Source organism: Watersipora subatra, chromosome 2 (genome assembly GCF_963576615.1).
Source record: "Watersipora subatra chromosome 2, tzWatSuba1.1, whole genome shotgun sequence".
NCBI classification, from domain to species: domain Eukaryota; kingdom Metazoa; phylum Bryozoa; class Gymnolaemata; order Cheilostomatida; family Watersiporidae; genus Watersipora; species Watersipora subatra.
In genome coordinates, this window is record NC_088709.1 from 38,046,945 (window position 1) to 38,063,800 (window position 16,856).

Here is a 16,856-nt window from a genome sequence, read left to right on the forward strand (position 1 = left end):
TCGAAATAGATTCGGTAGAGAAAGGAGGCATTACGACAAACAATCAGGAGCAACAATGCATTAATGAAATTGCATCCTATAGTGAACTGCTAGAAGTCTCTAGGCCTGCATACCGTGAGTATAACAGCTGGTACAAGCGCATGTACAACCTACCACTTTGTATACACACTTTTTATTCTTCTTGAGCAACTCGCCTGACTCCGCATACCAAAGCTGTCATCATATGTTTTTATGTCTTTCGCATTCATTGTTCAAATTCTCTGTATAAATTAAATTCTTACACAAAAAGTTTTTTAATTAAATGTTTGTTTTCTTCACTTAAATAATCCTGTGAGGAAAGCAAAATATTTCATCGATGCTTCTTGTTAGAGAAGCAACTAAGCCTCTACTAATTGCCTGAGCCAACAAGTTAAAACAAATGGCATGCTGTTTAAAGCCAAAGAAACCTAAAGACAGCAAAAGACAGAAGGTTAGCAGCGCTGGTAGGTGATTTTAATTTACTCTATTTATAGTAAAAAAAAGGAAAATATGGCGAAAAGACTGACGAAGGAAGAATTGCTGTTGAGAACTCCGCCAGGCCTCACTGATGCTCTCAGTGACTTCACGACCGCTGTACTCCGAAGTCAGCCTGACAATATTATCAAGTTTGCCAAAGAATATTTTAACCGAAAATATGCTGAGACCTATGACGACTCAGGTTAGTTAGTGACAGCATCAGCAATTTTTGTCATTGACTTGAGTCAGTCAGTGCTTTTAGTTGACACACTCTGATGTACTGTTTGTGTGCAGTTGCTGTGTATAGGTATATCTATATATATATTTCTCAAAGTATGTGTGTATGTGGATCTGCGTGTCATTTCGCCTATTAGATCTTCAAACCTATATATTAAAATTCAGCGTTCTGAGAAATTTGAACTCACGACGGATACCACAAACGCGTCAACAAGTTTCTTACCCGGATATTCTACCACTGAGCTAGAACAGCATAGTGACTAACGACGTTTGCATATAGAGTATACACAATGCGCGTGCTAATTATTTTAGCCTTGCATCCACGAGTTACGATGCTTCTGTTTAGAATTATTTTGGGACCTAAGTATATGCAATGTAATGCTTCCTCGGTGTTTTTTGTTAGGGCTAATTTTTTCTGCCCTTTTTTTTTCTTTTGAAATCTTTTACAATTGATTTTGTATCTATTTCAACATCTTTATACCTTATATGTGTGATATTATAAGATTATTTAGACAAGCCTGCCCCATTATAGTGCTCCTTTTCGATGTTTTGATTCGGTTATGCTATGATAAAGAAAATGCAAGTTTGGGGGTCTTCTTCACACCCCCCGATAAGCTATAAAGATCAGTTTCCAAGTCTTAACAAAGTCTCACAAGATCACTCATTTGGTGAGACCAACACGGAGACAAAATAGAACGCTAGTTGCTAGTAAATCGTTGGAATTTCCAAGTGAATGAGTTTAGAATGCAATTCTTAGTACTTAGCTGCTATAAATCAATAAAAAGTTGGGGCGGCTCAGCCGCCCAGCCTCCCTAGGGAATACGGGCATGGAAACGGGCAAATTTATTGTATATAAGGGAGCGTGCTCGCTCAGTTGGGCAGAGCATATAGTCATGAGCTCCTCGGCTAAAAGATTTTTTTCTGAAATATAAGCGAATGAAACCCTTACCTATTTTCTCTTCTGTATGTAATGGTCTAGATCAGTGTTTTTTAACCTGTTTGCATTTTTACATTTGAAAAATTTTGTGGTACACAACTAACCAAAAATGCTATAAAATGACACTCTGAACAGTATATTTAATCACAATATAGTTTCTCAATTTATTTATACTCAGTCAGTGTGAAACCTGGGCCTGTTTAGATGAACACAAAGCCAATATTCTAATGCCACCCCTTATTTGAAGGCCACCTATAATTGAATGACACTGAAATTCATCACGCTAATTAGTAATCAAAGGTGCTTAACTAGGCATATTGTACTAAACGGCCTGTCCGATTTCGATGGACTTTGAGTTTGTGGGTCAGTATTAAATGTGTTGACCGTGCATCAAACACGTGAATAGACACCCAGATCATCATGCCTGGAGATTGAGACAACTACATCAAAGACTGGGCATTCAATTAAAGCGTTCCTATGGCATATGTTGTGTGTTAAACTTCAGAGCACTATGAGAACGTATGTATACAGTAAACTTTAGCAGACACGTCGAGCAGGCACGAATCCGAAGACGCTAATTGGCAAATCGTTTAAGGGATATAGACTAACCGACGCACTAAACGGCTTTGAGGATAACAATATTCAGTCGCCCGTTTAAGACTGGACTGGAATGTCCTCAGCAAGTGAGGGCTAATGCTGGCATTACTAATAAAATGACATTTAACTATTCGAGGCTGATTCTAGAGCGATTTTAGAACTAACCGACAGTTCTGGAGAATGAGAGAACTGTTGCAATAGTAATGTATCATTTGATTTTCAGCATTAAACATTTTATTACATGCTAGTGATCACCGTGTTATTTTGTATTATGTTTTGTAGTAAATTTTTGTCTCGTAATTTTATGTTGGTTGATATTTTATCATTGGTTGCTCATTGAATTATCTTATATTATAAATTTATGTTGGATGTTATGTTATCATTTGTTATTAGCTAAATGAAATTCAACTTACCAAAATCTTGAGCAGCTAGTTGAAAAATTGAATGCCACCCTTTTATTGAACGTCATCCCTCATTAAATGCCATCATTAAAGCAAGGTCAAAAAATAGAACGCCACAACGTTCAAATAATGGTTTTGCGGTAAATTACCCTCCCAGTCTTTACTTCAAGAACACCAGGCAATAATATAATATTTTGTGATGGGTTTGCTGAGCTGTTTTAATTACCGTGAAGTGTTCAGCTATTCTCAAATTAGCAATTAGTAATTTAAAAGCCAGCTTGCGTGGAAAGCCTGTAGACTAACACTCAGCCTTTGGTATATAAGCAAAGGTGCTCCAGTGTTAAGGGGGAGAACAAAAAGCACAGAGCAAGTGATACAGACTACGAACAACAAAACGAAGGACTGAGAATTACGAAAAGTTACGAATCTTTAGGAACAGCGTGGTAACAATAACTTATCTCTGTGCAGCTTTGTGTATACATATATACATGTACCTTGACATTCTTACATTTACAAGAGTAACTGTTTGAGTATTTATTATTTGTGAACTCAATTCAGCATTACGCTTGATTGTATTGAATTTTAATTGCTCTGTCTTTTCATGCTTATAGAGCTTGTGTAAATAAAGAACCACACTCATTCACCAGTCACCTTGCTTGCAACCATTACAGTTGTGCATGAGAGCTATTACTCATTTGGTGTAAGACAACTTGTACGCAGAACCCAATTGCAAGTGGTTAGTCAGTGCTGACTTCCACAACAATTTACAGAGAAACATTACTAAATGTTTTGTAAAAATTGAATTTTAAAAAAGTGATGTTGGATAATTTCTGGCAATTTCTCACGGCACACTAGTGTGCTGTGGCAGAATGGTTGAAAATCACTGGTCTAGACCGTGCCAAAGTAAAGGCCGACAGGTTCCTTTACACTTGTGTCAACAGTGAGATCGTGCCGAGCCCAGCAGCGCGCAGCCCGGCAGGCACCATCTAGAAATGTAAAAATTAAACTCCGGCAGACCTCTTGCCCTGCTTGCAAAAGCAGCCTCAGTAGAGGAAAACCAGAGTAGTACGGCAAACACTGAGAGTTCAGAATCTGGCCAAGACAGCTGTACGGCTATCCCCACCATTCGTAGAGAAACCTGGTGTTTTAGAATAAACAGGTTATCCAGCACTCCGGAGAAAGGTTGATGACTGGCACTACGCCAACCATCCCCCACTCTGCGAGATGCTCGATACTGCCAAAAAGGCTCAAGGACTCTGAGTCAGACCACGATCATCTATAACAGTACTTCTCACTCGAAGAGAAGCTCAGTCATGTCTCAAAGGAGGGCAAGGAGTGAAGACCGGGACACGGACAGATTAGCTGACGCCATTGGGCAACTTGTCAGATTCAGTCGGAACCCAGAACCGGCCTCTCAGTTCAAAACGCCCGCGTATAATGTCGTCAGAGACCCAGAATACTTCATTAAAAGATTTTGAGAAATCGAAGCTGCAAATAGGTAGGCCAAAGGGGCCAGCACACTGCATCTCAGAGAGGTTTTGAAGGAAGAGGCAGAGTCTTGCAGAAGGGCAGTCGGGGTGGCAGCCATCTTTGAAGCCATCCGAGCCTGATTTGGACTATCTCTCCGACAAGACCGAGCAGAGTTGATCAGTTTGAAAAAAGGAACCCAAACTTCCCTGCAGGAACACGCGACGGAAATTGAACGACTAGTTCAAATAGCCTATGCTGAGCTGCCCAAACCAATCAGAAGCAACATGGCAAAGGAGTACTTCTAAAACTCCCTAAACCACCCCGTCCTACCGCGGCACCTCTTAGCGGTACCCACGGAAACTCTCATAGATGCAGTATGGGCTGTAGGAGAATTTCTTCAGATCATATCTGGAAAAAAATCGACCCTGGGTAGAGCCGTCTAAACTGTGGTAGAAGAAATAAAAGACCCAGAGGCCAATATGGGACATGGTGCAGTACGCAGTGTGAAACAGGACACCCTGAATGTACTGCTATCTACAGTGAAGCAGCTGGCGGAACAGGTCAAGCAGCTGCAAAGCAGGCCAACGAACCTCCAGAAGCCTGCCATTTGTTGAGGATGTGGAGGCAGAGGGCATCTCTGAAAGAAGTGCTCTAGTCAAAAGAAAACGGTATCGGGCAACGGAAGAAGGCCACCGCAGTAGCACCCATTACTAGCTGCAATAAAACCCCTGCGGAAACTAGGGAAAAACGAAATACCGACTCAGCCAAGGCCTCACCCAAATGGACCTAGTGGAGACAATCAGGCCGACCCAGAACTCCAGCTCAAGTAACCCTCACCGCTACCCATAACACATTGCAACCACTACACCTAGAAGAGTCAGGCATGAGTCCCTCCAAAGTAAGCAGTATGCCTTTCTCTCAGGTACCTTGGGGCTCTGTCCAGCGGAAGACAGCCCCTCTCCCCCGTCACTCCTCAACCACCAATCCTCACACCTGGGGATTGGGTGTGGTTGGTAAACAGGCGGCGGCGAAATGGGCAACCGCCAAGCTACAAGCTAAGTTCGTGGGCCCTTACCAAGTCATAACCGCCTGGCCCAACCACACCTATGTGGTGAAAAGACAGGGGCAAACCTCGACGCAGAAGGCCAAATATGAAAGGGGCCAGGAGGGCTCGGCCCTCACGAAGAAACTGCCCACAAAGTGATGAAGAATTATTGGAGTTCGCTTCCCAAATGAGTCCAGCTGATAAGCTTGACAAAATGGGAAAGGAAACTCTGCAGGCAACTTGCGCGAAAACTTGCACAAAATTTTGCACGAGGGTTCGAACTCCGAACCTCCTGCTCTTCGACTAAGGGATTTTTTTCCGAAATATGAGCAAATAAAATCCTTACCCATTTTCTCTACTGTATGTCTAGAATCTAGATCACAAGTATCAAACTCACAGCCCGCGGGCCACATCCGGCCCGCCTTGTAATCTTATCTGGCCCGGAAAATCATTTTACATTATTGCTATCCATGGCCCATTGATATGAAGCACTGACAGGCTCGTATTCCCTGGAACGGCTGGGCGGCTGATCCGCCTCAACTTTTCAATGGTTTTTGGTGATTAAGTACTAAGAATTGCAGTCTAAGCGTATTCACTTGGAATTTCCAACAACTAGCAACTAACGCTACAGCGCTAGTTGCTAGTAAATTAGCGTAAATTAGTTCATTGCTAGCTTCATCACACTCGCTTCATCGCTCTCGCTTCATCGCTCCACTCCATCGCTGGTCTATCACAACTAGCGACAAAGTGAAGAGCCTCCTAATCTAGTATTAGTTTCGTCTGCCACTAATGCAGTGAATGAGTGATCCTTTTCTGCATTGAAGAGAATCAAAACATTGATGAGGAGCACCATGGGGCAGGCTGTCTAAATAATCTTCTAATATTATACATATATAAAGATGTTGAAATAGATACAGAATCAGATGTGAAAGATTTCTGCCATGGACACATTGACAGAACAAGAGCTATTGCAATAAAGAAGTGATAGCTCTTGTTCTGTCAATGTCCCTTACAGAAATCTGTAGTGTCATGAGTTTTATATCGTTCGTTGAATAAAGAAAAAGTTTTGCTTACCATGAACCATAAACAATATATTTATGTAGATTTTGATGCTTACAACTGATTGCATTTATGCATACTTTGACGGTTTTTGATGCTTAAAAGGCTTAAAAAGCAGTTAGCCTGATGAGCGCTGCTGTCTATTCTGAGATCTCCACAACACCAGCATAAAGGCGTGGTCACATGAGCACTGAGCCGAACTAAATGACGCAAAACGTCGTCGCTCTCAGATGTAAAAATTTCGGCCGAAGACATTTCTGGCCGAAACGAACCATTTCAGTACTGCTCGGAACTTCGTGGCCGAACCCTTGCTCTTATTGGCTGGTTAAAATTCAAGAATTCTAGCGAGCACGCGTCACATTTCTCCTTACGTGCGTGTGAGTAAAGTTAAAAAAGAAATGGGACGATACTTTTATTTCGTTAAATAAACAACATGAAGCAATTTACGACAAGGTTCACCCGGACTTGTGATTGTGTTGCATAAATGTAAGATGTTGCACTCAAGTTTTGCATAAATGTAAGAGAATAGTTGTGAATTTCTTTCGTGTAAAATATAAGTAATGTGTCATATTCATCCTGATGAAGTATCGTTGACTGATTTATTTATGTAAAACCACAGTACTATGATAAAGACTGTTTTTGTTTATTATGTACTCAGCATAAAAAAACATTCATATGTTAATAAAAAAAATATAATTATGTTGATGGGAAGGGTTGGCAAAATATTTGTATCGAGTGATTTATTTTGAGCAGCTGAACGATCTTCTGATAAATCTGCTGTGTAATTATAATTGTTCCTCGAAGTTTTTTGTTTACAATAGAAAAATTTAACTCAAATACATAACAACTACTGATGAAACCGTGTCCTGTCTCTATACGTATATTGTCTAGGAAGCGAAGTGACTTCGGATGTCGTGAGACATGTGCCACGACCCGAACCAGCCTCCGAACCGATCCTATGTCGGTTCGGTGCTCGTGTGACCACGCCTCTACACTGAACGTAAATGAATTTGTGGCCATTTGTGGCCATTTGTTGTTTCTGTCAGATCATGGCCGATCATATAATCAGATCAAAGTCATAAGAGCAAAGAAAACTGAATGATTTAAATTGTTATTGCTGAACAGCACACTATTTATGTATATTTCCATGTTTTGTAGCGTGTTCATAGTTTTAACTTGTATAATTTTGATAGGAGATATTTTTAAGGAGAGTCAAATCTTTTTGGGATATTTAAGTTTATTTTTTATATACATTGACATAGGAGCAAAGAAATTTGAATTTTTTTTAACAAGATATTTTTATGAAGAGCAAAAAATAAATAGAAGTATTTTAAAGGTTAACTTGCAACAAAATTCACGTTACAGTTATTTCGTATCAAAAGATTCACCTTGTGTTAGTCTGCTGTGTCGGAGGTCCAAATATGTGGAAATGTGATTACAAGCTCTCAAAAGCTCTTAAAAGCTCAAAAACTAACAGCTGATCGCAGCCAACACGAAAACGGCCATAGGTTGGAATCTCTCTCAAAACGGCTCACATGTGACGTAGCTGAACACAATGTGTTTCTGTTTACACGTTAATGCAACCTTATTCGTCGAAATATTTTCACAATTATACTTCACGTATTCAATGAAACCATGTTTATTGTCCTTACGCGTCCATTTCATTATCATTGTAATGCTGTAACCTTGAACACAGATATCTCAAAACCTAGCCTAAAAATCAGTTTATTTTTTTTACCTTAGCTCAAGGGGGTGCATATCATCCTCTGATAAACATGAGGAGCCGGTTGGTCACCTGTGATAGTCGACAAATGCTGCAGAAATTGTTCACACCATATAGCGGGAAATATGGGTCACATGATCAGATTACGACTCGATGATTAGATCGAGCTGAAACGAAACTTTTAAGCAGTGAGCATCTATATTTGATAGGGCTTTCTGGTAGAGCCCGAAGTGTTTGTCATAAACTAGTGCTACGAGGTGTTTTATATTGAGCCTTTAATTGGCATTTGATTTCATGTGATAACATTACGTGTCAAAACAATAACCCTGTCGAGTTGAATACGTCGTCAAAATATGGGATTCCAGCCTACAACCACTTTTTTAACTGTTCATTTTTGAGCTTTTAAAAGCTTGTGATCACATCTCCACATATTTTGAACCTGCAACATGGCAGAGTAAGACGAGGTGAATCTTAAGATACCAAATAACTGTAACATAAATTTTGTTGCAAGTCAACCTTTATGGTTTAAGTTTGTTTCAGAATAATATTCCTGTCTGTTTTTACTTGTATTTATGTTCCAAAAACATTTAGTTTTGGTGTATTAAATAAATGTTTATCTTATTCGGCCTGCGACCTAGAGTATGTTTTGAATTTTGGCCCTTTTACAATTGAGTTTGACACTCCTGATCTAGATTGTGCCAAAGTAAAGGCCGGCAAATTTCTTTACACTCTAACATAAATTTGGTTTTCGACCAAACCCGAGCATGCGCATTAGAATTAGAACCGCTCCGGAAGCAGCATGGAAACATTCGTTAACAAACGGAAAAGTAATTTACGCTTCATAAATTCTTTTCAAAAAAGGAGGAACCATCTGGAACGACCGCTCCTCTACCGAACAGATTTGTTAGGGAGATAACCCCTTCAGTCGAGTTACCCTAAATTGCTTTGGAAGATGGTTCTCCTTCAAAGATGTGAAGTAAACGTGCCATTGCTGTTTATATTTTATTTTTCCTACGATTTTTGATGCAACTGATCTGTTGCATTTTTTGCTGTTTCATTATCAATTTCTGCAATTTTTGTTGTTGTATTTTAACTTTCAAAGTTTTTGATGTTTTAAGAGCAAAACATACGAAATGTTTACTTTTGTTTTCTTTTTCCATCATCTTAAATAAAAAACCTTTCATTAAAATTAAACACCATCTAATTTCTACCCGTTTTTATTTTTAGTATGCAGTGTACAGTACAGTTTATGGTGTTAAGTACTCTACCAAAGTTGTTTTCTTGTCTTGGAATGGATTAAAATTTACATACATTTATTCCAATGGGAAAAAATTGTTTTGGATCTCGAACAACGAGAAAACTGAAAGTTATGAAATTTTAAATTTACAGTTTTTTGAAAACTTCTATAGTTGTTTTATTTATTTTTAATTTAGTTGTCCTGCACAAACCCTTTCCCCTATGGTATGAAGTTTGAAAGTAACAGTTGTTTAACGAAGTTTGAAAACCTTTAGTTGTTTCTATTTTCTCGTTTAATTTATTTCAACTACACAAAATTATTTCATGATATGTGACCCCGGCAGTCAGAATGTACAATCGTGCGGTAATTGGATTGTTCACAATAGAGCGCAACGCGTGCTATATGCTATTATATGACTCACCGTCACTATTTTAGTAAACAGTGGTTTATAGTGCATTCAACCCTGCTCTTTCACGTGGTCTTGTTTATTTTTGTGTCTGACCAATCATAAAGCTAGAATTGCCATTTAAATCTACCCATATCGGTGGTTGCTATGGAATTTGCCATAACCCAAGATCTTAAGTATAGACTCTAATTGCGGGTGGCCGCGTGTATGTGGCTATTTTCTGTTTCAACGCCTCAGGCTAAAACAAAATAAACCGTCGCACAAATTACGGCTAGTTGACGCTAATAATTTAGGTGTAATTCTAAGTATTTCTACATAGAATCTAAGTCAGCTGCCTCAGATTATAGTGAAAGCAATGATGAGGATTGTGATAATAAGGAAACCTCAGAAATACAGCTGCTTACGCAATATGTGGCTGCTAACGATAAGGAGAGTAACAGCGATCATCCTAATTAATTAAATTACAGAGAATAACGATCAGCCTATCACTGCTGATAACTTTCCCATTATAGCCGTTGACATCAAACTAATAATTGGATGCAAATGTAAAGAATTCTGCACTAGTTTTATGTCATCTAAACAAATAAGCCTCGTTAGAACTGTGTATCAAGGATTACCGAAGGACACAATTGATATGGTTGTGTTGGGACAAACTGCCACTAATATAACAAGCAATATCGTTGAATGGGCTACAATAAATCTCTGCTGTGTACTCTGTGTTACAATGTGTGAGTGTTAAACTACATAAATATAGCTCTAGATTGAATGGTCACTTGATGAGTTTGGTTGATATTTCCGCATCTTGATGCCCTCTGTGGTCACCTTTCGTTGACCTTACCATGACCTTTTGTATAGATGGACAATTTTGATGGACAATATATGCAGTCATAGCATTATAGTTTGATGAGAAGTGCCCAGTTTGAAGCATACCCTTTTAATGTAAATCTCCAGGAAGGTCAGCTTTTAGCCACATATATTGCTGACCTTACCCTGACCTTTAGAAGGTCAACCGACAATCAAATTTAAATAAAAATGTGACCATTATCTTTTTCAGGGCTTTAATGTGTAGAATGCCAGGTTTCATCAATATGGCTTGAGATTAAGTGGTCTGTTGCTATGGCATTTTGATTTGTAAACAAATACCATGAGTTACGATTCATGAATCGGCAACTTTACCCTGCCTAAACTCAAAACAACAGTTTTAGTTCATCGTGAGACCTTCTCTACTAAATCTTGCATAACCTGGGCATATATAATCCGATTTAAAAAATTTAAATTGCATTAAAATGCTCAGATATTGCTGATTTTGAATCTGTGAATAACTCAAAAATGTTGTTTTAGCACGATTGTACATTCTGACTGCCTGGGTCACATATATAGTTTGAAAGTTAGAATGACAAATGTTATTATATGTTAAATACAAATCAATTTTCTGTCTAAAGACTTTATTACCGGGGCAACGCCGGGTAGCACAGCTAGTATATATATATTATATATAGTATATATATAATAGTATATATATATCTATATATTATAGTCTATATATAGTATATATATAGTATATATATATATATATATATATAGTAGTTATGTAACATAGTTGTACTTAACTTTCAGCTACTGGCAGTTTAATGACTTCTGTCAATCTTCGGCCTGCAAACTATTACTATTTGCTCCTATTTCTTGTAGAGTTCTTTTATTTTAGTATTACTTTACTGTATTATTTTATAATCTAGTAGAACCCTCGTTGTAATTATATATATATATAGGCCTATATGTGTATATATATAAGGGTGAGCTCGGAACCTTGCACAAGCAGTAATTGACCAATATAGTAAAGTACTAGCTGATGCAGGTAAAAGTCAAAGATTGCTTGTACCAGAAAATGTCAAAATTCAATTGCTGATTCATGCTAACTTTTTTGCTACAGAAAGCCTTCATAATGGCTGACGGGCTATTGACCTGACTGACTTTTGACCTGACTGACTATAATTCGACCTGACTGACTATTGACCTGACTGACTGTTGACCTGACTGACTGTTGACCTGACTGATTGTTGATCTGACTGACTGTTGATCTGACTGACTGTTGACCTGATTGACTGTTGACCTGACTGTCTGTTCACCCGGCTGACTATTGACCTGACTGACTATTGACCGCATGTTCACTGTATCAGCTCATCAGAAGAATTCTTACCCTTTAAGCTTGAAAGTCTTATAAATGCCTAACAGAAGAAGCAAATCCAGGCTGTTTAGTCATACATGGTACTAATCAATTTTGTCTTTAGCCGAAGTTAAACTTGGCATTTGATACCACATATAACTAGATTGCTGTTAAAGGTTGACTTGCAACAAGATTCACATTACAGTTATTTGATATCAAAAGATTCACCATGTCTTCTCTGTTGTGTTGTAAGTGCCAAATATGTGGAATTGTGATTACAAGCTCTTAAAAGCTCACAAACGAAAAGCTGCTGTAGATTGGAATCTCTTTATTTCGATGACGTAGCCACGAAGTTTGGTTATCGTCTTGTGACGTATGTTCTCACGTGAATTGAAAGGCCAATACAAAGCTCAATATAAAACTTATCGTAGTACTAGTTTATGACATACACTTCGGGTTTTACCGAAGACCCCGTATCAAATATAGATGTTCGCTACTTTACAGTTTTGTTTCGGCCTGGTCTCACCGGCAAGTCATAATCTGATCATGTGACCCAATACTTTGCAAATAATTTTTGCAGCACTTTTCGATTATCACAGGTAACCAACAGGCGCGTCATGATTATCAGACAATGATATGTACTCCTTCGAGGTAAGGTTAAAAAGTTAAATGAACTTTTATGATAAGTTATAAGATATCAGTACTAAAAGTGACAGCATTACAATGATGATAAAACAGACGCGTAAGAACAATAGACATGGTTTTATTGAATGCGTGAAGCATATTTGTGAAAATATTTCGACGAATAAGGTTGCATGAAAGTGTAAACAGAAACCATCTCTCACAAATGCGTCACATTTGAGCCGTTTTGGAAAGAGAATCCAAACTACGGCGGTCTCGCGTGGCTGCGATTAACTGTTCGTTTTTGAGCTTTTAAGAGCTTGTAATCACATTTCCACATATTTGGCACCTACAACACAACAGAGTAAGACATGGTGAATCTTATGATACCAAATAACTGTAATGTGAATTTTGTTGCAAGTCAACCTTTAAGGTTATTTTTTTGGTAGTTTGTTCACTACCTGATTGAGCTGGTAGCTCATGCAATTGCTAGATGTTTATAAGCAATGTTAATAATGTTGTTATAAAATGTGTTTTGTAGACATAGAGCCAGAGCAGGAACCTCCTCTTGCTGCTTACAGAGGCTCCCAAAGACGCAAATCAGGTCAGCATGCCTGAAAGGCATATTCTCATGACCTAGCACAGATATTACTACAGGTTCATCATAGGTGTTTGTGCATAGAAGAGTGGTAACAGGTGTAACAGTTTGTTCATAGAGGAGTGGTAACGGGTGTTTGTTCATAGAGGAGTGGCAACAAGTACTTGTGCATAGAGGAGTGGCAACAGGTGCTTGTGCCTAGAGGACTGACAACAGGCGCTTGTATTTAGACAAGTGGGTGCCTGTGTAACAGGATAGTGGCAGCAATGGCTTATGCAATCAGCCAGCCCTATTTTTAGTAGACTAGTTCTACAACAGTATGATACACCGCTAGTAGATGAGTGTTCTAGTTCTACAACAGTATGATACACCGCTAGTAGATGAGTGTTTTAGTTCTACAACAGTATGATACACCGCTAGTAGATGAGTGTTCTAGTTCTACAACAGTATGATACACCGCTAGTAGATGAGTGTTCTAGTTCTACAACCGTATGATACACCGCTAGTAGATGAGTGTTTTAAGATCTTTCAGCAGAGAGCGACAAACCTGCTTTCAGAAAAAGCACAAAAGATGTATTATGGTTTGGACAAATTTAGGAGTTAGTTTTTGATGTACACTTGTTTACCAATGGCCCATAAACGACTGTTTGGTTAGCTTATATTAATGATACGCTTTCGGAAACAGAAATTGTAGTTTTTTGCTATTATTAAGTCATATGACAATTGTACATGCCATGCTCATCTTCTGTATATAGGGATGTGTGGTAATTCCATACAGTCGTTGTCAAAACAACGGATTTCAAGAGGGAGAGAAAAAGAGAGGTTTTTCCATGCCCTTAGCAGCATATTGTTGGAAGCAGTTGACTACATCAATAGTCAATACCTTGCTAATTTTGTTGCGCATTGTAGCTGCTGCACTCATAGTCACAATGCTGCCATATCTTAGTATTAGTCTTATTGCTATCATCATTTGCTTTATGTTTCTAGTTGCTGCTGAGAAGTATGATCCTTCCAAAGATGAAGATGATGATACACCAGTGAGTACCTTGAAAAAATCTTTTTAGTTTGCTAAATCCTCTCCATGATATTCGTTTGCTAGTTGCTCACTACGTCGTTTGCTTGCTAGTTGCCTGCTGTATCACCCATTTGCTAATCGCTCACTGCGCCACACAATTGCTAGTCGCTCACCATCTTAACTGTTTGCTAGTTGCTCACTACGGCAATTACTCGCTAATTACAGTACATTGTTAAGCATATTAACTATAGCTAGTATTAGTAGTAGTTGTTAGTATAGTTAGTACAACTAAAAAGTGATGAACCAGATTCTCAACTTTAATTCATTTACATATAGGGACATAAATATATATGGGAATATATATATATCCACTGTATATATATATATATTTATATATATATATATATATTTATATAGGCACATATAGGCTATATGTGTATGCATTTATTCTTTTATGTTTATTATAATTTGACTGTCGACTGATTGCCAAGTCTAAAACTGAACCAAATACTGATTTTTAGTAACATATAAATGTTATCTTTCAGTGATAACTTAAACAATCACAATATAAAATTACAATTACAAAAGGTATACATCGGTAACAAGTGCCCAACGTTCGATCTCTATAAAAGAGTCTTTGCTAACATTTTCAGAAATGGCTGGTTGGTTTTCACGAATATGCATTTTTTGACACCATATATTATAAAATATATATTATAAAATATATAATATATATTATAAAATAAAATTTGCAAAGCTCATTCGACATACCTAAAGCTGTCATATCTGTCTAACTTTTTTGCTGATTTTTGTCTGCTCTCTATGATAACAAGCCATTAATTACCGTATGTAAGAATAAACAGAATCATATATAAATAGAGTCGATGACTGCATATCCTGTATATTCACGATAAAGTGGCCATAATGTGAAAATTATGAGAACTATAGAAAGCTAAGAGAGAAGACAACCTCAAATGCTACACCTGTTTTGGAGTCACACTCTGAAGCCGATTGTTCAGATTTTATACATATTCTGTAGACAATTGTGAGAAAAAAAGTGACATTTCCGAGACATGTTAAAACCACCCATTGGTAGTTTTTTAAACTTTGCAAAGATTTTCAAGTAAATTTCAATTAACAAGCTTATTCAAAGGTTGACTTGCAACAAAATTCCCATTACAGTTATTTGGTATCAAAAGATTCATGCCTTACTCTGCTGTGTTGTAGGTGCCAAATATGTGGAAATGTGATTACAAGCTCTTAAAAGCTCAAAAACGAAAAGCCGCCGTAGATTGGAATCAGTTTATTTCTCTGACGTGGTCATTACATTTGTTTATTGTTTTGTCACGTGATGTTCTCACGTGATTTGAAAGGCCAATAAAAGGCTCAATATGAAACTTCTCGTAGCACTAGTTTAGGACCAACACTTCGGGTTTTACCGAAGACCCCGTATCAAATATAGATTTTTGCTACTTTACAGTTTTGTTTCGGCTTGGTCTAATCGTCTAGTCGTAATCTGATCATGTGACCCAATACTTCGAGAATAATTTCTGCAGCATTTTTTGATTATCGCAGATGACCAACAGGCTCGGCATGTTTATCAGACAATGATATGTACTCCTTCAAGCTAAGGTTGAAAATTTAAACAAATTTTTACGGTAGGTTATAGGATATCAGTGCTGAAAGTGACAGCATTACAATGACGATGAAATAAAGACGTAAGAACAATATGCATAGTTTTATTAAATGCGTGAAGTATATTTGTGAAAATATTTCGATGAATGAGGTTACGTGAAAGTGTAAACAGAAGCCATATTGTACAACTACGTCCCGATTGAGCTGTTTTGGAAAGAGATTCTAATCTACGGCAGTTTTGTGATAGCTGCGATTAACTGTTCGTTTTTGAGCTTTTAAGGGCTTGTAATCACATTTCTACATATTTTGCACCTACAACACAGCAAAGTAAGACATGGTGAATCTTTTGATACCAAATAACTGTAATGTGAATTTTGTTGCAAGTCAACTTTTAAGATTTGGTTAGAGACTTGTACCTGTACTTTTAGACTCTACACCCAGTAATTTTAGTGGGCATTCACAAGTATCCAATAACGTTTTGTAAACCATTCTGTGCTCAGTAACTTTCACTGACCACAGGCTAGGCTTTTTCCAGTACTTGATAAAGAAATTATTGAATCCTTGGTAAACTAGTTGGAAAGCGTTCTTTGGCATTTTTCTCTAATTAAAGTTTGAATGATGTGGGCAGGTGCTTGCTTAGCAGTTAGCCAGTTGAAGCTGGTTGACTCTTGTTAGCAGGTGCTTGATTAGCTCTTAGCAAGTAGAATCCTGTCATGCTAAAAGCTTTAGCAAGTTTAGCTTGTAGTTCAAGCCAAACGTTTGTTTTACCAGGTCTTTCAGAAGGATGAAAGTCAGACTAGGAGGCTTTCGGTCTCAGTATATTCGATTATCATGTTCAAGGCCCTGGCACCTGTAAGTATGTACATCTGCCGAATAGATAGTAAGTACAACCATTTAACATATAGTAAGTACAGTCACACAATGAATAGTAAGTACAATAATTTGTAATAGATTGTAAGTTCTCTCAGTTAAACTTCTTATGATATAAATACAGCCTTACTTAGAATATATATATACACACTTAGAATATATATATATATATATAAAAAGGTTTCCTCACCCCGGTAACCCGTATAGGTGGTAATTTCTGCTCTAACTCGGGTCTCCTACCAGAGACCTGGGAGTTTGAGAAATCGCCTCAAGATCTTAGCTGTTCCCAATAGCGCACTTTTTTGCAACTCACCTGAGTTGATTGCTGTTGGTATTTGGGCAAGCC

The 16,856-nt window shown here is 37.9% G+C and overlaps 1 protein-coding gene across 1 annotated transcript in view; it reads left to right on the top strand.

Moving 5' to 3' along the window:
* The first annotated feature begins 528 nt into the window (after positions 1–528).
* LOC137388182 (cAMP-dependent protein kinase type II regulatory subunit-like) overlaps positions 529–16,856 on the top strand; it is a 37,655-nt gene continuing 21,327 nt past the window's right edge. Inside the window, exons 1-6 of the mRNA XM_068074686.1 lie at positions 529–697; positions 5,010–5,337; positions 6,696–6,727; positions 12,934–12,996; positions 13,978–14,027; positions 16,412–16,492. Coding sequence (XP_067930787.1) covers positions 529–697; positions 5,010–5,337; positions 6,696–6,727; positions 12,934–12,996; positions 13,978–14,027; positions 16,412–16,492 — 723 coding nt within the window. The remainder of the gene's footprint in view (positions 698–5,009; positions 5,338–6,695; positions 6,728–12,933; positions 12,997–13,977; positions 14,028–16,411; positions 16,493–16,856) is intronic.